Source organism: Tympanuchus pallidicinctus, unplaced genomic scaffold, assembly GCF_026119805.1.
Source record: "Tympanuchus pallidicinctus isolate F22 unplaced genomic scaffold, pur_lepc_1.0 scaffold29, whole genome shotgun sequence".
NCBI classification, from domain to species: Eukaryota; Metazoa; Chordata; class Aves; order Galliformes; family Phasianidae; genus Tympanuchus; species Tympanuchus pallidicinctus.
In genome coordinates this window covers 523,584-546,874 of record NW_026294746.1, presented here as the reverse complement: position 1 = coordinate 546,874, position 23,291 = coordinate 523,584, and the positions used below count along the sequence as shown (strand labels likewise).

The 23,291-nt window shown below is 48.3% G+C and overlaps 2 protein-coding genes across 3 annotated transcripts; one reads left to right on the top strand and one right to left on the bottom strand.

The window, feature by feature from the left end:
- The first annotated feature begins 71 nt into the window (after positions 1–71).
- PHF13 (PHD finger protein 13) lies at positions 72–4,918 on the top strand. Its single transcript, XM_052691959.1, has 4 exons — positions 72–207; positions 906–1,007; positions 1,254–1,806; positions 2,520–4,918. Exons 1-4 carry the CDS (start codon positions 169–171, stop codon positions 2,744–2,746), a joined length of 921 nt encoding a protein of 306 aa, XP_052547919.1. The 5' UTR covers positions 72–168; the 3' UTR covers positions 2,747–4,918.
- Positions 4,919–6,820: 1,902 nt separating this feature from the next.
- DNAJC11 (DnaJ heat shock protein family (Hsp40) member C11) lies at positions 6,821–23,275 on the bottom strand. Of its 2 annotated transcripts, none has more exons than XM_052691957.1 (16): positions 23,148–23,275; positions 20,014–20,143; positions 19,572–19,645; positions 18,649–18,750; positions 14,222–14,350; positions 13,399–13,521; positions 12,719–12,792; positions 12,286–12,475; positions 12,118–12,203; positions 11,592–11,708; positions 10,768–10,923; positions 10,418–10,487; positions 10,245–10,302; positions 9,444–9,586; positions 8,905–9,034; positions 6,821–8,314 (listed from the first exon to the last, which is right to left on the bottom strand). In XM_052691957.1, exons 1-16 carry the CDS (start codon positions 23,217–23,219, stop codon positions 8,289–8,291), a joined length of 1,680 nt encoding a protein of 559 aa, XP_052547917.1. In that variant the 5' UTR covers positions 23,220–23,275; the 3' UTR covers positions 6,821–8,288. The 2 variants fall into 2 exon arrangements, with proteins under 2 accessions (XP_052547917.1, XP_052547918.1); XM_052691958.1 differs by lacking the exon at positions 23,148–23,275 and adding an exon at positions 20,484–20,507.
- Positions 23,276–23,291: the final 16 nt, after the last annotated feature.

Below are 23,291 nucleotides of genomic sequence, written 5' to 3'. Positions count from 1 at the left end.
CTCCCCGCGCGGACGGACTACTGTTCCCGGCGGTCCTCGCGCGAGCGCCCGCCCCTTCGCCGCCTCCCGCCGGTACCGAGCGGTTCGCGGGTGTCGGTGCCGCCCGGCCGCCCCTGCCGCTCCGCGCCCGCGCCCGCCGCTCGCCCTCCCGCCGCGCCGCGCCGGGCTATGGACTCCGACTCCTGCGCCTCCCCGTTCGCCCCGGAGGTGAGCCGCGTTCCCGGGGGGCGTCTCCCGCCGCCGGTGCCCGCCGCTGCCCGCTTCCCTTTGCCGGCCTGGGGCCATCTTGTGCCGCTCGAGCGCGGAGCGTCCTCGGACCGGGAGCCGGAGTGGGGGCGGTAGGGGGGACGGGAATGGCGGCGGCGGCCGGCGGTGCTTCCCCCCCCCCCCCCCCTTCTTCTCTCCGCCTCCCGCTGTGAGGGCGGCCGTGGGGCTGGGAGTGGCGGTCAGGCTGCGGGACCGGGGCTGGGGGTCGCGGGGGGGCGGCGCGGCAGTGCCCGGTGCCGCCGCGGGCGGTGGGGGTGGGGCTTCGCGCGGGGAGCGGCGGCGGCGGGCGGGGCTCCGGGCGGGAGCGGCTCCGGCAACCGCGCTGGGGCGATGGGGGGGTTGGGGGGACATGTGGGGCGGCATCGGTACCGGGAGAAAAAGGGGCGCGGGGGGGGGGGGGCGGCTCCCGGCAGCGCGAGGTCGGCGGGTTCCGGGGAGCGGCTCCGGGGAGAAGCGGTTGCGAGGGGGGGGCGGCGGGAACCGGGAGCGGTACCGGGGAGAAGGGGGGGGGGGGGGGCGGGGCGGCTCCCGGCAGCGGGGAGCGGGGCCTCCCGGCTCTGCGCCCGGCCCGGCCCCGCGGCGGAGGCGGCCGCGCTGACCCCTCCCTCCCGCTTCATCCCTTCCTCCCTCCCCCGCAGGACTTCTCCCCCACCTCCCGGAGGCACCGCACCGTGGAAGACTTCAACAAGTTCTGCACCTTTGTCCTGGCCTACGCCGGATACATCCCCTACCCGCAGGAGGTGAGGGCGTCAGCGGGTGGGCGCCTCGGTCCCTGTGCTCCCAGCACCGCCTCGTGCCCTCCTCTGGGCCCGATCCTGGCCGCTCGCCGGGGCTGTGCTGGGCTGGAGCTGCGGGAAGGGATCGGGGCTGAACCCGGGTGTGAAGCACAACCCCGGAGGGGGAGGGGTGCGATACCAGCACTGCAGCACCTCCTGTAAGTCAGCTTGGAAATAACGCCGCTGTCTGATTGCTGTGTGTTTTTCTAGGAAACGCCGCTGAGGAACAGCCCCAGCCCTCCCAACAGCACCGGTGGCACCATTGACAGCGATAGCTGGGACCCCCGCTTCAATGACATCCCCTCCTCGGTTTCCCTTCCTGCCAAGAATAGAAAAAACTTCAGCCAGCTGAAGCGAGCAAAGCCTTACAGTTCCCTGTTCCAGCGGGCAAAGCCCGGCAACTTCCTGCCAGAGCGAAAGCAGATCGATAAAATCAGAAAGAAGAAAAAGCTGAAGAGAAGGGAAACGGAGGTGTCTGCAGAGGAAGACTATGAGGAGAAGCTGCTGGAGCTGGAGGCGGAGGACTCTTACACAGAGACACCGATGAGCCCCTCGTCTGAGGGTGACCCTCAGTCTGTGGCTGAGCACTGCTCAGTCTGGGACTCTGACACGGCCTCCAGCGTCACCTACCCCACAGGGACGGGCGAGCAGGCGGTGGAGATCCAGAGTGTGGGCAAACGAACGGTCATTCGGCAGGGCAAGCAGGTCGTCTTCCGGGACGAGGACGGCACTGGCGATGATGAGGACATCATGGTGGATTCGGGTAGGTGGTTTGGCTGCCGGGGTGGCTTGAGAGATGCCGTGTGGAAGCAACAGTGCTGCCACTGATTTCTAGTACTTGTAGTGCGGGGAGAATTCAGAACCAATTAGTAGGTGTTCTTTGGGGGAGGGGTGAGGTTCTGAACTACTGGGACCTTAAGAGGCAATTTGGTGTTCTCTCCCAGAATACAGCCTCTTTTGTGCTGTTGAGAGTGGTATAATCAATGGATATCAAGTTGTTACAATCACAATATAATCAAGAGAGTTAGGCGAAGCGGACAATGATAACAAAAGAGAATAAATGGAAGGCACTTACCCCTAGGCTGGGCTCACCACAAAACGCCAATAGAGGCGATCTCCAGCAGAGATCCTTCCCCACTGGCAGCCAGCTCTTCTAGGAGGGGTGCAGCCTGGCTCCACCCCTTCCGGCAGCACAGCTGAATTGCCTTCACCTGTGCTCCTCTGGCTGGCTCATGGCTCGCCTCAGGTGATCAATCAGAGGTTCAGGCCGTGACTCAGTAGTTCCCATACAAGAGTATTTTCCCGACTAGAGCTTGCATATTGGTTCCTTGTAGGACCTGGAAAAATCAGCAAAGCACCTGCCTTTGGGAGGCAGGGAGTTAATTTAGATCAGAAGGAAAAGAGTTCCCAGTGCAGCCAAAGGACGCTGGAGAGCCATCAGGAGATAGAAACGCAACTTGCCGCTTTTCCTTCCAGATGACGACTCCTGGGACCTGGTCACTTGCTTCTGCATGAAGCCTTTTGCCGGGCGGCCGATGATCGAGTGCAACGAGTGCCACACCTGGATCCACCTCTCCTGCGCCAAGATCCGCAAGTCCAACGTCCCAGAGGTCTACATATGCCAGAAGTGCCGGGACTCCAAGTTTGACATTCGCCGCTCGAACCGCTCCCGGACGGGCTCACGCAGGCGCTTTCTGGACTAAGCGAGGAGGCGCGTGCTGCTGCGCTGCTCGGGCGCCAGGTGAGCCGTGCGAAGCACAGACACCGGCGGGGGGCCGGGCAGAGTCCCCCGAACTGCTGCTCTCAGGCCAAGGGCTGCCCAGCCTGCCTGCGGTACAGGGATGAGGTACCGCGAGTCGTGGATGGCCGGGGTGGAAGAAGCAGACTGGTCAAAACTGCCGCTAGATACCAATTAGCTCAAGAGACAAATTAAGCTCTCTGGGTTCGGTGGGGTTTTGTCCAGTTACAACTATGAGTTGGACGATGTTTTGGGAATGTATAATATCTTTGCCACGTGTTTTTTCTCATCCCCTTGGGAAACTGCAAACCTTCTCTGTGCTAGAAAACTCATCCTCTGAGGAGGGAGGAGGAGGAGGGAATCTGTGTGAAGAGTCTGAAAAGTAAATGGCCCCGTGTTTTAATTTTAATGTATTATTATACCTGCCCATTTGTCCGTATATATGGATCTTAGATATTCTAAGGCTCTGTAGGAGTGAGTGTGAATGCATACCAACCTCTGCGTGATCTGCCTCCTCTTCCACGGGCCGGGCAGGAGGTGAGTGCAGTGATTTGGCGCTGTGTAATGACAGGACTTCACCCTGCTCTGGGGGAGCGGTGCGTTTAGAGAAAGAAGGCTCCTTCCTTTGGACAGGCAGCGCTGGCAATTAGTTGACATCAGATTTCTTAGAAGTCTCTTAACGGTGATTTTTTGTGACTTTGTTCTGCATGATTGGCTCAAATGTGTTTTGGGGGGAAAACCATTTGCTCTGTGTCCTGGCCCTTTGTTAAACTCTAAGGTGCTGTTTTAAGATGACGATTCTCTCTTTTCTCAGCCCAGAATTCAAGCGTGGACTGTAAAAGAGGCTGTAGTAAATGTAGAACCTGGGCAGTCTGGTTCGAGATTTGATCATTTCCATCAGTACTACAGCTGAGTTGACTTTGTTTCTGCAGTTTATTTTTTGAGACCAGACTTGTAATCAGAAAACCAAATTCTTTAACCTGTTGGCTGCTAATTACACATAAAAACAAACAAACCACGAGTGCAGGCTGTGCAGCTAGCAAGGTGAAGTGTAACAAAGACTCATCTGGTGCTGGGAAGGACAAGAGAGTGCAGGGAGTCCAGGCTTGTTTGCGAGGCCACCAAGATGGAGGCGTTGTCCCTCAGTGACCAAACAGAGCAAGCTGTATGCATTGTGCAACTTAGGTTTACGATTTTGAGACATTTCTCCGAAGTTACACCTGGTGAACGCGTGCTCTGTCCCGTGAGATGAGGAGAGTCATTGGCTGGCACTGGAGCTTATGTGAGACCAGCTGTGCTGCTGCGGACGCGTGGCGGCGCTGCAGGCGGCCGTCAGAGCACTGCCTTACCTGAGCGCGGCGCCCTGGTGAGCAGCAGGTCTTCCCACGCTCGGTCGGCTGCCCGCCCTGACGCCCAACGCCGGGCTGCCCAAGCTCGGTGCAGGCAGCTCAGCACTGCGGCGCCCCCGGTGTGGGACGCGGGCACGGCCGCGTCGGGACGATGGAGCTGCACGCCGTGCAACTGCGCTTCAGCCTTGGTTCTTCGTACAAATCCCACCACGCCACACCGTGACAACTGACTGCAGGTTCTGAAAACCAGCTCCAGCTTCTGCTAAAACTTTAACCGTGACTGTGGTACGCTGCCTTCCAGAGGCTAAGTGCAGCCGCCGAGGAGTTTGCCAAAGACTTGCCCTTATGGCTGCCTGACTGCTGTTTGCAGCCAGAAATACAACCAAAGTTCTCTAACGCTGCCATTTCGCTCTGCAAACAGAAAGGCTTTGGAAGATCCTGGTTGCAAACTGCGAGGGCTGGACCTGCTCTGAGCACTGGCATCTTTGTGTTTACAGCGTGTCTGCAATTCAACTGGACCTCCTGGAATGTGTTCTGAAGTTTTAAGTGTTAAATGGCCACGCGAACTGCCTCTTTTTCCCAGAGGTTAAATACTAATCAATGTGACTGACTCTTGTTCTGTTACCTTTTCAGATTTATCCCAATAGATGGTGTCTGACAAGTCCAGCACATTACAGTATCAGCAGAGAGAAAAAAAGTAACATCTCCATTTAGTTCATCACTTTCAGCCATATATAATTATAGTTTAATTCAGAACTTTATTTTTTCATTAAAACTGTTTTAATGAACCATGTTTTTTTTTTAAGTGAAACAAATGAATAATGACTTTGCTTTACTCTGGATTCAAGAGTCTGCTAGTATGATTTACTGGTGTGCAAAACAGTTGTGCTGGGTGGCAGCAAGACTTGGATCACCTTAAAAACTGAGTCTCTGTTGCTTACAGCTTCTGTTTTAATTGTTGGTGATGTATAAAGCAACGAACAGAAGTCCCAGAGGAGGCTGCAGCTGTAAGATGGCAGTTTCTCACAGAACAAAGTTGTTAAAAGGAGCAGTTTCTCAAGTAGGGCAATGCTCACGGTCTTTGCAATGATTGGCAGGAAATGAAGAAGAGAGGAGGAAGGCTGGAATTTGGTATTCAGCAGGAAAGAAAGCCTGAAGCTGGGGTGTAAGGGAGAGAGGCGGGCAAGGGGCTCCACCGTGTGGACGCAGCTCAGCAGTGCCTGACTTGCAAACCGCAGGGGAACAAAAATGGAGTTTGCACGTTGACTGCTGTGGAGAAGAGCCTGCTGCAGGAGCTGTGCCTCACGGATGGGAAAAGCCACTGCTAGTGCTTTCACGGAAGGGAAAAACAGAAGTCTGAATCTTTGGTGGGCTGATATGGCAGGGAAAAGAAACCTTAGTAAACACTTAGCAAATGAATGGGGCGAGATCTGTGTCAGTAATTTCACTTCAAGAATTATGACATCAAGAGATGAAAATTAAGATTCACCTGTCCTTTGCATGAACTGCTTTACAATTAGACAACGATGGTTCTGATACGGTGGGGGAAGAAAGAATAGAGTGGGAAGGCAGAGGAACTGAGTTTTCTTTGCTAAGCTGTAATGAAAAGAAAGCATCTGCTTGAATCTAAGCCCTGCCAGGGCGGCTGAGCTGCCCTCAGGTATGAATGCTCGGGGTGACTGGCAGCAGGGGAGGCTGATAAGGCTTTCACAGCACAAGTGGTACCCAGAGCTGCGACTCCTTGGAGCGGCCATTGGCTGAATCATACTGCGACAGCAGGAGCTGAGGGCTGGCACAGAGGAGCATGGAAAGGAAGACAGGGAAGATGACAAAAAGTAAAACCTTGACCTGCATCTCCAGCTCAGGAATTCCCAGTTTAAAGGCTCAAGATCAGGAGGCCAGCACGCAGTCACGGATCCTCATGAAGGTATTTCAAACCCTGTTTCAAACCTTTCGCTCCTCTAGCTCAGTTAGCAAAGGATGCACTCAGGTACCTGGCATTCTGGTTTGCACCCAAAGGTGCTCACTACCCTGTTACTGCGTGTAAGTAAGTAATTACACCGTAATTACATTACTGCAGTACATCCATGACTCCATTACAGTAAGGATGCACTTCACAGCTCAGAAATGGCCTCTTTTCCAGGTGCTGTAATGCCATGGCTCATCTTCACAGCCTGAACAGGTTTTACATTCACACTGCTATTTCTCTACACATAGACATAAACAAAAACATAGACAAAAAGTCACTTGAATGACAACAGGAACTGGAGCTCAGGAACTTGTCAGAAAGAAGCATTGTTTTATTGTGCAAACTTCTCAGTGTATTTGCCCTGCTAGTTACAGGAGCATGCTTTTTCTTTTTACTTAGCAGTAAGTGTGCTGGCACTTGGTTGCACTTGCCACTGCAAAGCTCCTACTTCCCAGCACTGCCCCATGGAGCAGTTTGTTACATCCCAGTGGACACAGAACAACTCTCACTGCTGCCCACTTCAGGCCAACACAAGACATGAAAGAGGCAATTCTGGTGGCATTTCTTGTCCCTGTCAACTAGCAGTGGGTATAAATGACCACAAAAGAGCAGAAAGTAACAAAGGGTGCAGTTAAATTCATAGAAGTTGCACCCCTTAAGTTATGGAAGGAGTTTATTTTCAATGCTGCCCAGAAGATGAGAATGGGACATGGGCCAGTGCTCAGCTGAACATAATTTATTGCACATTTTACATTTAGTATCAGAAAAAAAACAGAACATTGGTCATACGTGAAATAGAGTCCTACACCAGGAACTGGTTGCAACTGCAGAGCCTTGTTTTACTTTTAAAAGTGAACACTTAGTTGTATGAACTTGTGTTGGAGGGAGAAGTTCCTTGCAGCCTAGCTCAAATGAGTCTGGTTTTAGAAACTTAATCGTCCTGTGAAATGCCCTCCTGCATGTCATCTTAAGACCGTGACTGGAGCAGAGAATGGCACTCCAGAAAAAGGGGCCAGGTGCACATCAGGAAGTGACTTATGGTAATGCAACAACACACAGCCAAGACCCTTTGTTTCCTGTCTCTCCCCTGGAAGCAATGGAAGCTGCCCTAGGATTCACCAAGAGCAGAGCTGTGGCTCAGAAACAGCCTGATTATTCCTTTTCTCTGTAAGGAAAGCACCACAAAACTCCCACCAAAACTGGAATAGCACACGGCTGCCACTTCTACCTGCTGTGTCACGAGAACAGCGCTGCCCTTTCTGCTGGTAAATTACCAGCACAGCTTCCATGCAGGACAAATCCAACAAGTTTACCTCACATCTGATGCTGCAGCAGAAGTGGCAGCTGAATTCAGGGTTTTCAGCTCTTTTCCCCATTTTGTGCCACTCCTCACTTTGGTCTGGTTTACTCCTATGAACCACGCTCTTTTTTCCTAGAAATAAGATGAATTGCTGTCCTTCCCCCCCCGCTCTCTGCTTTCCTGGTCTCCTGAACACCTTGACAGGAAAATGAATTAATAAGACAGTTATACCCAGTGTCCTTGTCTGGTAGAGCAGTGTTTGAAGAGAGCAGCTGAATGGATTCATAGGGAAGAGGTCCGTGTCATTACAAAAAGCAAAGAACTCCGTTCCAAACATACTTGTTCTTAACAAGTGCATTTCAAATACAGAATTAGTGTGGAAAACAATCTCTGCCCTCTTTCCAACGAAAGGATTTACACAGAAAACTCCCAGGAGGTGGCCTTAACAAAGAATTTTCACTCAGGTGTGGAAAAAGGCATGTTACCTACCTCAGTAAGTACATGAAGTAGTAAGAACAAGTCTTCTTTCTTGCTAAGTACAGAAGGCTATGTGAGAATGCACAAACAGACTGGGCCAAATTGCTGCAGGAAAGATTTGGCTGCATGATGGGTGGTGCTCAGAGCCTGCTCACACAACCTCAGCAGAAAGTAGTGCACGTTCAGAGTCACATTGCTTTATTGATTACTGAGCCACAATTGAGAAGTATTGCTTTGAAGCCACCTCAGGAAGCAGGTTCTCTCATTTTTGATCCTAACGTGACTGGTAGCCACCACCTGCTATACAGATAAAAATAAAAATGTCTCTTGTTCAAGCTTGTAGCATCTGGGGGAAGGTTCTGCTGTCTCTGCTGACCCAGGTACTGTAACAGACGTGCAGCTCTCATCAGATTTAGCCATCTGCATCGATTCTGTGAGCTGTTGAATGAGAAGAGTAAATGGATACACGCCACTCTCACCATCCTTGCTTGAACTTAAAACTACTGCATCAGGAACAGACAGAAACAACTCTGGCCAGTAATTAAACGTGGTTCATTTACAACTGCACTGTCCTTATGACAAACCTGTAAACTGGATATGCTCCTCCAATTGGGCCGTGGAAGTGGCCTGGAGTTCACAGGACTGCGCCCCGTGGCCAACTGCCCAGGGCTGTGTGGTAGCAGCAAAACCCATCAGTAGACAATTCACAAAATCACCTCGATAGGGTGAGCATCTTGACACAGATAAAATGCAGATGGGAAAGAAACCTGGTACAGGCCTCTAGCTGTCTTCAGATCAGCCCACAGCGGGCTACCTAGTGCTGGGAATCGCCCAGTAGTGATAACAGCAGCTGCTGGAAGCTGCTTTCTTTTAAACTCGGGTTGGATATTTAAGGTCAGGTGGCATCAATTGCTGCAACGCTGCAACTGAGCTCCTCAATGACTGGAGACACACCGTAGCCACCCCAGTCCATTTCAGAAACCCCAGCTCTTCCTGAAGGAGGAAGCACAGTAGTCCTTGTTACTTACATTGCTTTGGTATCCTGAGGGCCTCGTTGTCAGCTGACATCACTTGGTGCAGAACTCCCCGGAACTGATAAAGCACTTTCAAACTCTTCTCCTCACCCACACAGGGATCATAGAAACCCGGCAACCCAGCCTTCAAACAGAGAAGGACAGGCTGGGAAACAGTGCACAGGCTTTCACTCTTCAACGACTCTTAAAATATCATTAGCACCAGAATAAGGTGTCAAAAAAAGTTTTGTTGCCAATGAGATGAGAAACTAAGAAATTATTTCCCCAGTGCCAAGAACGCAGAAAACACTGAACCCAGGAAGTTTCTGATGTACAGCCCCAAAATCTGTAACACTGTCCTATGCCATAAACACTGAGGCACTGTTTGACATTGGAAATGCCCAGAGAAACAGAAGTTCCTAGAGGTTTGTGACACTCGTATGGAAAGTGGTATCTGTGAATTAACCTGGCACCCTGCGAGGAGAGCATGCCGACTCAGAACGCTGAATCGCACACTCGAGTGTCTCAGTAGTGCTCTGACAACAGCTACATACCTTGGATGCCTCTGTGAGGATGAGCTTGGAGTCCTTCACTAAGCACTGCAAGGGCACAGTCACATCTATTACTTTCACCTTCTCATTCTTCCTGCTGTTGTCATTAACAAACTTCCCATACCAGGCATTCACTACAATCAGACCTGCATTTCACAGGAAATGACAAATGCAATGAGCTGTTTTGCACTGACAGCTGGGCAGACATGGATTAAAAGCCCACCCCAGCACCTTCTTTTGCTTTCAGTGATACTTGAATCCACCTTGACTCAACCCACTCTTTTCAAGACAGAGGAACATTTATACCTGGGTGTTTGCTAGCAGTATTTCAGCACTAAGACAGAATGACTTGCCTTCAACATCACACTGATGTGACAGGCCAAGCGAATGCCACTTCACTTTGGAAGATTCTCATGGTTGTTGCTCACAAGCATTAATGCTCAGATTTCCATTATAATCTAAGAGCAAACTGTGCAGATCAGAGATCAGCAGAGCACAGTCTTTCTCCACATGCCTATACCCACACTTCTCTTTTGTGCAGAGAAGCAGCCAGACTTGCCTACGTCCTGCTGATCATCTTGCAGCCTTTCCTAAGACAATATTTGGTGTCCCTAAGTGCAGACACCAGATGAATCACAATGGAATTTTCCCAATATATGCACAACAGCAATTATGCCATGCTTCATTAAGAGTAGAAATGAAGCAACTGCATTTTGCATTTCTCCCCCTCAGCTACCCAGCCTTTTTATTGCTCCTTCCTCCATCCACATTTATGGAGCAAATAAATGGTGTTATCATCTTTACCCATTCTGGCTTCCTCTGCTTCAATTATCCTCCGGACAGACTCCTGCATCAACCTAACCTGTAATAACACAGGGGACAGAGTAAAAATTCAGCACTGTCAGACACTGAGTCCAAAAGAGAGTAAAGTAAAGTAAAACCAGCTTCAAGAGGGATTACTTATGAGAAAGACTTACTGCAGCTTCTGCCTCTTGCTTTTTCTGAAGGATGTCACTGGCAGTACTTTCCCTCTGCTTCTCCAGCTCTCTGGCATAAAGAAGTCAAAAAATCACATCAGGTCTACACAACGAATGGGATTCAGCCAAAGTGGCAAACGTTCACTAATTCACCCCAATTATCACTGTCCCACATTATCACTCTAATGAGCTGGGCTTCAAGGTTCTTCCCCACCCTCCAGGGGATTTCCATAGCCTTCCAGCAGCATTAACACCATGCCATGGATATCCCAGCCTTTGAACCAGACTCCCAGAAGCACTCCATCAGGACTTCCCAGCTCTGTACTACAAACACAGCCTTGCCAGCTCACCTCTCCTTCTGCGCCCTGAGGTAGGGTTTGATGATTAGCCTGTGCATGGCAAAGTAGACAACCAGGGGTCCCACAGTGGCATAGAATACAGCACTGGGAAGCAGCTGATCTGTTAGGTGGACAGGGAAGAAGTAGGTCTGACTAGCCCTGTTCAACCTGGAAGGAGTGAGAACATGAGGACAGGTCAGAAGAAATGCAGAATTCAGCGTTCTTGGTTAAGTACACAAGCAAGGTAAGATGACCGAGTCATCCCAAAAACACGAGGAGCAGAACTGCGAACTTTGGAAGAACATCAATTTTTGAGAAGTCTCGACAGCAACATCTCAGCAGTTTCTGCATCCCAGCCGCCCTCTGCTGGCACCAACGCAGAAGCGCAGCACAGAACACGAAGCCTCAGAAGTTGGGCATCTCTGGGAACTGCCACATTAACAAAGCATCCTCAGTGACTCAACGATGGCAATTCACCAACTGAAGCACATAAGCACGCACAGTGTTTCACAAATGGAATGCAATTAAATACATTTCTTTAATATTTTTTGAATTCTTCCACCCTTTTACTCATAATACCCCAAGCTTAAAGCTGTACTTTCAGAGTATTTTGATGCATACACACAGTCGCCCTGTAAGAGGTGGTTCAGGCTCAGAATAACACGAGAGGAAGGCACAACCTGCCTTACAGATGAGGGCAGCTGCAAACCCTTACACTGGAATATCAACATACGTGCTTTGCTCTAAGATAGGAACCCCCTCACCTGAATTTTTGAAATACAATAATGTAAGTTATGATTGGCCTCTACACTCTACAGTTATAATCTTTAACTGACTTGATTTTCAAAGACACTCCTTGGGGAACACCAACGCTGACGGTGGCTCCTAGGATGCTGTGTCTGGAAATCTTCCTCTCTGCTCCATACTCCACAATGGTCCCAAAGAACCCTGCCCTAGAACGAGAGAACAGATACTGCTAAGACTCAGAAGACTTCAATTTTTTCATCCCTGAATTCTCTTCATGTAATTCCCCAACCAGTAAAACACACAACAAATACGTTTGTGTGGGGCAGATGCTGGCTGTCAGAAGATTCATGGTGCATCTCCAAGATGAGAGCAGCCCTTTCAGTTAGTAAACCAGTTAACAGACCACAGAGGCAACAAGCATGTATTTTACATTCTACTTAACTGGAGAGACACAAAGCTAAGCCTCCAAGAGGCTCACTTCAGTCATTAACAGATATAATTAAAGAGAAGCGGGTTCCTAAAGAATACAGAAGCGCTCAATTCGTGTGGAACCCAGAAACCTACAACAGCAGGAGGTAACAGATCGAGCAGTGTGAATTCCCACCTGACACTTACTTTAGAGAGCCTTTTATCCGCGTCTGATCCTCATCCTGAAACTTATGCTGATAACTGACCATCATGAAGGAATGGGGGATTCCCAGCTGAAATACAACAGCAGAAGCTGAGGCTTCTCCCTCCCAGAACGGCACCAACGTCCCCTGCACACAGCAGCAGGATTCTCACCTGCAGCGCCACAGTGAAGTGGCTGGTTTTCGTGTCCCGGACAACGCTGGTGTTCATGGCTGACTGGAGGCCCCACCGCCACTGCAGGTACCCCATCGTGTTCCTGTCGAGGTTGCGGGCCAGAACTGTGGTGAGACCTGGGCGGATCCCGTGGGACGAGAACTGCAGAGCACAGTTGGTAGTGATGAAGCTAAAGAAACAAGCAAAGCCTCATCAGGATGTAGAGCAGGCTCCCTTGATCTAGTGGTATTAAAATAGAAGACACTAACAAACACAATAGATGCATTTCAATTAGCACTGAAGCATTACGTAAAGGCTAGAGAAGAGAAACCTTTTGCAGAGCAGAAAACAAATCTAGAATTAACAGGAAAATGAATTTAAGAAGGTTAATATTCCACACTGAGGAACCAAACATCAATTTTTGACTATTTACCATCTTGGCGTAAGATTACGGAATATCTTCAGACCAAAGAGAGGCCCCTGAAGGTCTCCTGCTCCAAACTCCAACTGTTGAAATGCACAGTGATAAGCAGTTAGAATATAGGCTTTGTCAAGAGACAGAGTACTTTACAAGCATTGTTTTAATTCAGAAGTGCTTAAAACATCTGAATCAAATTCACCACTTATTTTAGTATCCTCTCCTTTCTGCTAATTTCTCACTGAGAATAAGGAGTGTTTCTCTGAGCAAGGCTGTCACGAGCAGAGGAAAGCAGTTTCTGTAGCCACACAGGCACTTATAGGAAAACACAGCCCTTGGGAAGGGCCCAAGAAACAACAGGTAACATTCTATCAGCACAAGCCAAGCACAGCCAAAAATGGGAAGAAAAGAAATGAAGGAAAACTTTGGACTTGGGAAACAGGATGTACTGAGTATTATTCTACTATCCAACAGTGTGTTTGTTTTAGTATCGCTCTACAAATACTGCTACCACCTAAATCTCCAGGAGCTCTCTTCATAGGGCATTCAAGAAAGTTTGTCAGCACTGCTATCCCTATCTTCTGAAATGGAAGCACACAAGGGTGGAAAAAAAGCTGAAGAGAAAATAGCCTAGATAGCTAATCCAAGCAGCCTGAAACAAATTGGGTACAATACATAACATCCAGCATTCTCACCTCTCCCCATCCCTTGGCAGATGTCACTCGTCTAAAAGCAACATTAATTGATCCACCTCCGTTCCCATTCTGGGTAGAAAGGTTACCAGACAGTATTGCTGTGTCTGTGGAAGTCAGTGGTGCCTGAGAAAAAGAATACAGTGCTACCAAAACGATCCTGATTCACATACATAACATCTATTCTAAAGGGACACAGCCAAAACTGCAGATGACAGCAGAGATTCTGAGCACCGTGAGACAAGTATCAGCACAGCTGCATTCCTGTCATCCACTTAACCCAGGTGTTTGAGCCAGGCACACCCATATTAAGTTTTGCAGTGAGAACACAGCAAAATGTGAAATAAGTTTTACACAGCAGCTGCTTGTGACAGCTTTAATGAACTGCTAAGTCCCAGTATTGAGCTGTAGTTCCTTCTATTCTCACTAGTAGACTCAATTTCTCCAACTGTTTGGAACAAAGGGAACATTTGCCCTTTGTTTCCTGCCTATGTCCTCAAAATTGGATGATATGTTTTCATATACAAAGTGTCCTGCATTCACAGAGAGCTAGATACCCACTTCGAATCACAATTCAGCCTCCCTTCTAGCAGGGAGCATTGCAGCATACAGACAAGCCATCAGATTCTGCCCTGTGCTCACACAAATGCGTGCCACATTCAACACAGCCCTGCTGGAACCCAGTCTCCTCCCACTCACCCTGGTTAATGGATCTTCCTGTAAAGAAAGAGGAGACCTGAGCAGTTTCCAGGTTCTGCTGCTTGCCCTGTACTGCCTCATGTTCTCAGACCCTGACCAAGCCGGCCACGGCGCCTGCCCTCCTTACCTCAATGGACTGGGATATGTGCATTTTGTTTATTTCAATCTGGGGAAAGCTGCTCCCTTGCACATCTTCATATTCTTCATCATAACGATCAAAGAGGTCCGTAGCATCTATTCCAACACTGATGGTTCCCTAAGGATGAAGTGAAACAAGGTACTACAAGGTATTAACAAACACCCAGCTTACTGAGGCTACACAGCTAAAGCACCCTCACACATACATTGCTGGTTTAAAGACTGCTTTTCAGAATTCTCTTGTTCTGCAATTACATTCTCCATTCTAAACAGCTTGTTTTTTCAAACACAAACACTACAACACTTTTTTCCCCAGGAGGAACCAACTTGGAACATGAGCGAGAGTGGGGATGTTTGAAAAGAGCGCCATCAGATTCCTGTCTGGGTCACACAGCTACGAGGGGCTCTGATAAATTCCCCACAGACCTCCTGCACAGCACCACCACAAAATGGGCAATAACCACCTGCCGGAACAGAACCTCTGTGCACACAGGATTAACATCAAGCAGTTTGAACAAACGCAACTCAGGGTAGGTGTAAAAACATCCTGACAGTGGAATACAGACAGACTGAAATAAGAATTTGTTGTAAGTAGGAGTTTTTCCATGCTCACTCCATTCTAATAGGATTCTGAACCTTAAATTGCAGAGTTTGATAGGATTCAAACTGCCAACCACGTATCTGCTGTGAGGATTCCTGCTGTTTATTTTCTGATTGCTTGCACAACAAAAAAACCAGCATATTTTAACACAGAAGGGTGGGATTATTTCCAGAACTCTGGAATAAGGGATGAATCCTTACTTTTATTTTCTTTATTTTTTACATTTTTGGAAGGCTGCTGAATTTTAAATCAATTACACTTATTTCCTGTTTAAAGAAACAGGAATGGCAAATTACTACCATTCACGCAGAAGATTACTTCTCAGGAACGACCTCCAACACCACCTCAAGGAGCTCAAGGAGTCTGCTCTCCAAAGGTAAAACTTCTCCAGCTGCAGCCTCTCCTTGCTGCGCAGTTCCTCCACAAGGCCAACGTAACAGTGGAGCAAAGCAAGGCTGCCAAGTGCCTCAGAAGCTGCAAACCCTGCACTGCTGCTCCAGATGCCTACAAAGCACACTGAGAAGAGCCAAAGAAAGCAAGAAGGGCCAGCCTAACTCCACGAGAGTCCAATCAGTGCACTGCAGACTGACTGATCAAACATTTTAACACAGGTGAAGGCACATCAAAACAGAACCACCCCTCTCTTTTCTTGATGCTGTTCACTTCAGAAATATACAAGCCCAGGATCTTTCACAACAGCTGCACAACAAGGTTTTTTTGGCTTGGTGCTGCATTCAGCACAGCACCTCTGCAAGACTGCAACTCTGAATTACAAATTTAGAGTAATTTAAACAAAAGTTCTCAAACTAAATAGTAGCCACGTTGAATTTGAATGAAATCTTGCAACTTCCTTTTTCACAACTATGAACTGCAAAACATTCCTCTCAGTGAAAATGGAGAAGTCAAAAGGAAAACACCTGAATCCATGCATGAAAATCTACAAAACCAATTCAGATGAAAGCAGCACCTCAGCTGCCCCCACCCCTGCCCTCTGCAGCAGGATTTCTGTTCAGTCGCCTTTTGGTGAAGGGAGCAGCAGACTCCACGAGGTATTTTCCCTCCTGCCAAACAGGTGAAGTCACCTTCAGAGACCTATCGGTCCTGGCAAGGAAATTGGCTCGTGCACGAGCACAGGAAAAGCAGCAGATGGCAATGTTAAAAATATTCCCAGAGAACGACAGCACCCCCTACGGCACCGGATCGTAGAGCGCAGCACCGCTCCGCACAGCCTCCACCTGCTCAGGCCATTGAAAAAAGGAAAAGCCTTCCCCAAGCGAGAGCAGCAGGGAGAGGCTGCAAAGCTCTGCTCACAGGTCGGCTGCGCACACGGCAAGCAACGCGCAGAGCAGGAGGTCGTGATGAGCTTCAGGACCACCAGAACGGCGATCCAACAGCACCTTTTGAAGTCACCTGCATTCAACATCCCTGCAAACATGAAACAGTTCATGATGAAATTAATAGATGTGCCAGAGAAGAATATATCCTTCCTCCTCTTTTTTCCTGGAAGATCACCTTCGTTCTGGAAGCGACACGTGGAACCTGGCTGGGCCCTGAGGAATCTGCATTTCTTAGGCATCGACCTTCTGCAGCAGGAAGATAATGGGACTCACTGCTCCAAATGGGAAGCAGTTCTCAAATCAAGTAATGAACTTTTCAACCCTTCCACACAGCTTTGAAAACAAAAACAAAACTCTAAAAGCAAATAATAGGCTCAATTTGAAACCTGCCAAATTGCCTACATCTGGTTATTGCTCAACATTTCTGGTTAAAACACTTTACTTTGCTGAAACCATTTTATAGAACTGACAAAATGTTTGAGATTTTAAGATAACTTGTGTTCATGTATGAAGTGATCACAGCTGTGCTACCTAATTCCACAGGAACATTGCCTGGAGAGACATTTCTATAGGCTGCCAATCAGCAGTTGCTGTAAGCACCCAGATGGCTAATTTTATCACAGGACACAGAGACCAAGGCTTGCAGTACAGACACTTTTTTACTGCTCACAGACAGTGAAATACCCAGATAAAGTGTTGAACTGAAGTCACAGTGAAGCACTGCACAGATAACCATGCCCCTCTGTGCCAGTGCCCTCCTGACCACAATCGCTCTCATCTCCAGTACAGACTTTTGGACTTGCCCTATTCCGTGGCATCCAGAAATCCTTTCCTGGATAGAATATGAGAACAGCAGATATTTACATATCACCTTATGCTCAGCCACCCTTTCAGAACAAATAAGTTCCTAATATCTGTACAACTCACAACAGCTTGGTGATCTGCATTACTCGATTTGCTCTGCTAAGACCAGCACAGATTCAAAGTCTGTGCCAAGGAATACCTCAAAACATTACAGGTCTTCTCAGATGGATATTTTTCTGATTCAGTTCTAAACTCACACTTCTGTCTCCTATGAAAACACGGTGACTATAATGACTATAAAGACCAGAGCAACCTTCCAAACCAGCTCTAGTAGCAATTACTCAACCAGCAATCTCTCTGTTGGGTTACACGAGCTCTGCTGCAATACTGTAAAGGCCCAGGCATGAAGCCAGTGACACAGAGGACCTCTTCAAGGACATCAGAACAGTACCAGCACCCGTGCTTGGGATGCAGGATCTTTGTACTTCCACCAAGCATTTGCAAGCCAAACAAAATTCAACGTCTCACTACAGTTTTGTTTGAAGACAGAGGAAGTTTATTTACCTATGTAGATGTCTGCACAGCTACCTCAGTGCTGAGAGAGGAAGATTAAGGCTCCCCACCATGGAGCATTTCTACCCTGCATGGAAGGAAAAGGCTTCCAACAGAGGTTTAAAAAAAATAGGCACAAAATGGTTTCTGACAGTTTAAGAAGAAAGGAGAAGGATACAGACAAGAGGAACACTGAAGTGCAAGCATACGAGGTGAGTGCCAATGCAACTCTTTGATAGTATTGCTCACTGCATGAATCAGAAAAACCTTGGTTCTCAACAAGCTTCAAAACCTCAGTCGGGGCAATCCTGACAAAGGCTCAGGCTGCCTGCACATTTATCAAGCCAAGAGCCTGCTAGGCCATTAGCATTGCAGCCTACTGGAGTATTCCAGTCACAGCAGGTGACAGATGTCAGTCATCATTTCCACATCTCCCTGCCATCCCAGTGTTACAATGAGAACATCATCCTTAACACAGATCACTCCTAAACAGCCAAGATTAAGCAGCAAGGTGGGTCACTTAGGGTCGATTTATTGCTGCTCAAGCAGATAGAGATGAGGATGGAATGCTCAATGATTATCCTTTTAAGAACATGATGTAGCTTTCTTTAAGCAGGACTAACTGTGAAGCAGGCAAGACCCCAATCTTGTTCATGCTGATTTTGCTCACTGCACTGCAAGCACTCTATAGTGAGAGGGAACAGTTATCTATCCAGCTGGTTTAGTAACTGCCTCATTTTTTCTTTTCAAGGCTGCATCTGAATCTCTCTCCACATTGCTGTGACACTAGAGCAATATTAAAGGGAAAAATTGTCAGGTTACTGCAAGGAGTTACATTTTATTTGGAACATTTGGATAGAATTCAAAACAACTTCAGAGTTAGGAATGCTCTCCTAAAAGCATTGAAAGATACTTTTGCTCTCTGATGTTTAAACAGAAAAAATAATCTCAAAGATTTAGTTGTTTTCCCTACATTTTCCAGATAAACTGCACAAAGAGCAGCTCATTAACTGTGAATACCTAAGGAGTTATTTACTATAACCCTTCATTGAGGCTCATCACCCTTGCATTCCTAAACACTTAAGAACTCAGCGTTGAGACTGGCACGAAGCCTTTGCTCACCTTTGGATTAGTTCTCTGCTGCAGTCTTCTCTCTTCCCTCTCTCTCTGCAAACGCTCAAACTCCTCTCTGATTTCAGCTGGAGTTCTCTTCCTTTCCACAACCTGCTCAAAAAGAAATCGAAATACTGGTTGTGTCACTGCTGATGGAACAGAGGCCTGCTGACACTCAAACACGCTGCGCACACTGCTCTGTTTCCCTACACGTTTCAGAGAATCAGAGCTTTAAAGAGGCACAGCTCTAATTAAGGACAGAAAAAGTACTGGTTTTAGATTTAGTTCAGATGAAAAAGATGAGATGAAATGGGATATTGATGCATTTGTCCCAGCCAAACGTGTTGCCTGCTATGATAATATCCCAGCAGGGAACTCTGAATGACATGTTTTTTGTTCTCTGGTAAAAAAAACATCAACAAAAAGTACTCTGAAAACCCACCATGTCGCTCCAGAGGTGGAGGTAGGGAGAGGAAAATAAAAGAAACAAAACAAGAGTACTTCCTATCAGTGTAATGTTACAATGGGATGGAGACTACTGCAACAATAGTGGGGTGGCAAAGTCTTTGGCTACAGCAAATGAGAAGAAGCCCAAATGCAGCCACAGATGCAGAAATGAAGGGAAAGAGCTGCTTACCTTTGGAAGGCCTCAGGTACACAGGGATCTCCAGCAAGAGATGCCCTCACCTCCACAGCCAACCCTTAAATGGATCCTGGCTCCACCCCCCACTCAGGTGTACCTGAGCTCCGTAGGATTGGCCCTACCTTCCTACCACGTGCTCCATCACTGCTGCAGATTGTGTCCTGCATTTCTGCTACAAGCAGACAAGTTTATTTTATACCTTCAAGGTGTCAGTGCAGCTCAATACAGCAAGAAATTCAGACAAATTTGGATTCAACCAATCAGCCATAAAGTATGGAATTTCTCTCACCTCCCATCCTTCCATCTCCAGTCCTCTCCTCCCATATATGTCATAGATGGCCCTGGTCTGTGGATCACTAAGCACTGCAATTACAATCAAAGAAGAATGATAACTTGGTCTTCTTAAATCACAGGCCAACAAAACTGTGTTACTTTGGATTCAGGCAGATTCTGGAAACTCTTTCTACAGAGAAATAAGGGAGATACTGACAAGACTGCTTATAATACATAGGAGGTAAGAACCAGGACTTCATATTTTCTTCATTGCAAACTTACAATACATCACTCCTCTGATTTACAGGACAGAAAAAGGAAACAAAGCACCATTAAGTATCAGCAATATTATAACAACGCAATGTGACAATATTTATTTGTACTTTAAAGAGCACAAAGACAAACCCTGCCTAAAAAGCCCCTAGGAAATCTTGGCAAACTCAAAGACTTCTGCTGACCTTCATAAGCTTGGTGAACCAGGTTAAACAGCCGCTCAGCCTGCAGCTTCAGCTCTGGGTCTCTGTGCTTGTCTGGGTGGTACAGCATGCACAGCCGGCGGTAGGCAGCTTTTAACTCTTCCTGAGAGGCCTATGAAAAGCAATGCAGATGAATTAAAATACAATTAAGGACAATGAAAAGACAAAAGGACCATTTCCAAGATCAGCCTTAAAAGAGAAATCTAACAGCCACTACATCCCATTACTTACACGAGTTTAAGAACAGACTTACACTTCACAGTAGGACACAGCTGCCATGTAAGTCAACAAAGCATTCAGCTATGCAATCTGTGCTTTCTAAGTTATTTATAAGGTAGGCAATGCTAAAATAGGATGAAAAGTACTATGATAATAATCGGGGGGGGCAAGTCTTCAGCTACAGCAAACAAGAATAAACACAAATACAGAAACAAAAGAAAAGAGCTGCTTACCTTCAGAAGGCCTCACGTACACAAGAAACTGCAGCAAGAGATGCTCTCACCTCCACAGCCAACCCTTAAATGAGCGCTGGGAAGGGGAGGATCCTGGCTCCACCCCTTCCTGTTGCTCAGGCACACTGCATGCACCTGGGCTCCCCTGGCTGGCCCTGCCTTCCCACCAGGTGCTCCATCCCTGCTTCAGGCCATGAGCCAGCATTTCACGTTACAGCAGTGCTTCACTGCTCCCTAGCACTTCTGTTCCTGTACAACAAGGATGCTCCACTGTGCTGTGAGAATAGCAGGCACTTCACCTCCCTCAAAAATTGACTCAGCTGCCACAGATGGATGAACAGAACAGTAAGTCACTGAACGCATCAACAAAACAAATGCGTCCTTCAGCATGAAGAATTTGAGGTGGAACCAGGCCTCATTCCAGAGGCAGAGATTTTGGATGGCTTCTTTCAGAATCAATGGAATAACAGAAGGGACGCCTTCCTTTATCGCTCCCAGGAGACAATGGCAGGGCAGAATCGCCTTCAGACCAGGGGAGACTCGGCAGCCTCCCCTTTCTCACTTCATTCCTTGTATTTCAGCACTATTTATCCCTCAAAGGGTGAGGAGAATGTGCAGTTTCTTTTGCATCTCAAAGCTAGAGGTTTGTTCCATCTCGACAGTCTAGAGTAGATGATGTCTCTGCATTTATACTTAATGTTACATTTCTGAAGTGATACGGCAGAAGTAGACCTGATGAATTTGCTACCCCCAGGACAGCAAGGCAGATACAGAACAGCTGCCTTCTTTTTACCACTGTGTGCTTCCTCAGACATTGAATTTAAACTAGATTGAGAAGACAGAGCTCTAAAATGACATTCCTTAATCAAATTAATGATAAATGGTTTAATGTGCTATTGATTACATAATAGAAATGAGCAATTTCGTTTTTTGTAAATGCCACGTTCAATACAAGGTTAGATTGGGCCTTTCATCATCTCTGAATACATTGGGTCACCGGTTCAATATTTCATGAGAGATAACCTCTTAGGAACCACTAAAGAAATACTGACATCATTTCAAATTGCAATGAGATACATAAGTCAGTAATAACGATATGTAAGTTGCATTTTTATTACCAAAATTCTCGACGAAATTAAGATGTGTGTCACCTCCTCGTTTGGGCTTAAATGCCTTAATTTAGTGTTTCACACTTGCCACGTTTTTACTGGATTGAAATCCATAGAAGATTAAGCATACAGACACACTGGAGATGTGTTGCTCAGTAGCTTGTTCTCCTTACCACGGCTGCAAAGCTCAGTGGTTAACCATTACGCTGAGCCCAGCTGCCCCCCCCCACAAAACTGGCTCAGCATTCAGCAGTGTTGCCTCGTTGCATACCACTGCCATGCAGGACAGCACTACAGAACTTAATTAGCAAGGAGATAATTAAAAACGTAACTACCCTCATCTGGAATTACTCTCTCAAAGATCCTTTTAGCTCGGCTTCACTTCCCTGCTGTACTCAACTTGACTTTTTGTTATCTGTTGCAGTGCTGAAAGTCTGGCCAAGTTAACCTTTAAGCCTTCCCTGTTCATCCCCAGGCAGTCACAGCGCCTGCACGCTTCCTACCTCACTCTTTTAACCTTTGCATCTGCACCTCGATGGCATTTGGGAGTGTGATTTACAAGGCTATTGGCTGATGTAACAGTACGACCCACAGACTCTTAACCGTGCTCGTGTTTGAGCTGCACAACACTCTTCAAAAAAGAACGTTTTTCTCTTCTGCACAATATTGGAAAGCTCTGTGTAAAGTTACAGTCAGAGATTGTTTCCTTCAGAAACACGAAAGGCTTCCATAAAGAAGACACAGAAGGCCACCCCCATGGCCAGAAGCACTGACGTCAATTCCCAAGCTAATATTTTCAGAACCACAGGACGAAATTGCTTCTATGTCTCAAACTCCTACCATTTGAGGCAGCAGTAGCTCAATAAAAGCTTTCTTCATCTCTGAACGTTAACTGTTAGGGCTGAAGGGTCCGAGCAGCGCAGTCTGATTGTGCACACACTGCCGTGGTGAACCTGCCTGCAGCTCAGCACAGCACACACGTTCTGACCTCCTGCAACTCGACCAGTTATTGCTGGCACTGCGCGCCGGCTAACAAGGGGCTGCACCTCGGAAAGGAAACCGGAGAGCACTGACAGCCTTTTATCTTTTTAATGTGAGCACATACGGTTCACACAGCCCTGATTCGAACCAGAATGAAGAACCAGAAAGGCACAGAAGGTCCATGCACACAGAGGCGGGTCTACAATCACGCTGTCACGAACTCCGGGGTTCTCCCATCCATTCAAACGCGCTGCTTTTAGCACAGCGTTACCTCGCCGCTCCATCTCACGCTCAGCCCCGGGCGCTGCCAGCACAGCGAGCGGCTCCGAGGGCTGCTTTTGTACCAGAACGAAGGATCCCCCCTCCATCGAACCCCGGACGCCCCTCGGTGCCGCCCCCATCTAAGCCCCGCACGAGGCCGCGCTCCCCGCCCCGCCCCGCCATCCGATCACCGCCGCCCGCTGGGGTCGCTCTCAGCCGCCCGGGCCGCACCGCGGCCCGCCCCAGAGGCGAGGTCAGGCACGGGGGGTCGCGGCCCCCTCGCGAAGCCGCGCGGCCCGGCCTCCGCGCTCACCTCTCGCCGCACGTTGAGCAGCGCGTAGTAGTCCTCGTTGTCCGGCGCCTCTTCGCCCAAGGCCGCCGCCATCTTCCCGACCTCTCACCCCGCGCCGGGCGGAGCGATGCGCCGCGCCGTCCTGACAGCGCCCCCTGCGGCCCG

What these genes read in the sequence shown, in the direction of transcription:
- PHF13 (XM_052691959.1), top strand. Translation starts at nt 169, where the DNA reads ATGGACTCCGACTCCTGCGCCTCCCCGTTCGCCCCGGAG. An exon ending in CCTCCCCGTTCGCCCCGGAG is followed by an intron (nt 208 to 905) that starts GTGAGCCGCGTT and finishes CCTCCCCCGCAG; the next exon opens with GACTTCTCCCCCACCTCCCG. An exon ending in GGACATCATGGTGGATTCGG is followed by an intron (nt 1,807 to 2,519) that starts GTAGGTGGTTTG and finishes TTTTCCTTCCAG; the next exon opens with ATGACGACTCCTGGGACCTG.
- DNAJC11 (XM_052691957.1), bottom strand. Translation starts at nt 23,219, where the DNA reads ATGGCGGCGGCCTTGGGCGAAGAGGCGCCGGACAACGAGGACTACTAC. An exon ending in CTGCCAAGGGATGGGGAGAG is followed by an intron (nt 12,793 to 13,398) that starts GTGAGAATGCTG and finishes GCATTTCAACAG; the next exon opens with TTGGAGTTTGGAGCAGGAGA. An exon ending in CGGATAAAAGGCTCTCTAAA is followed by an intron (nt 11,709 to 12,117) that starts GTAAGTGTCAGG and finishes CTCTCGTTCTAG; the next exon opens with GGCAGGGTTCTTTGGGACCA.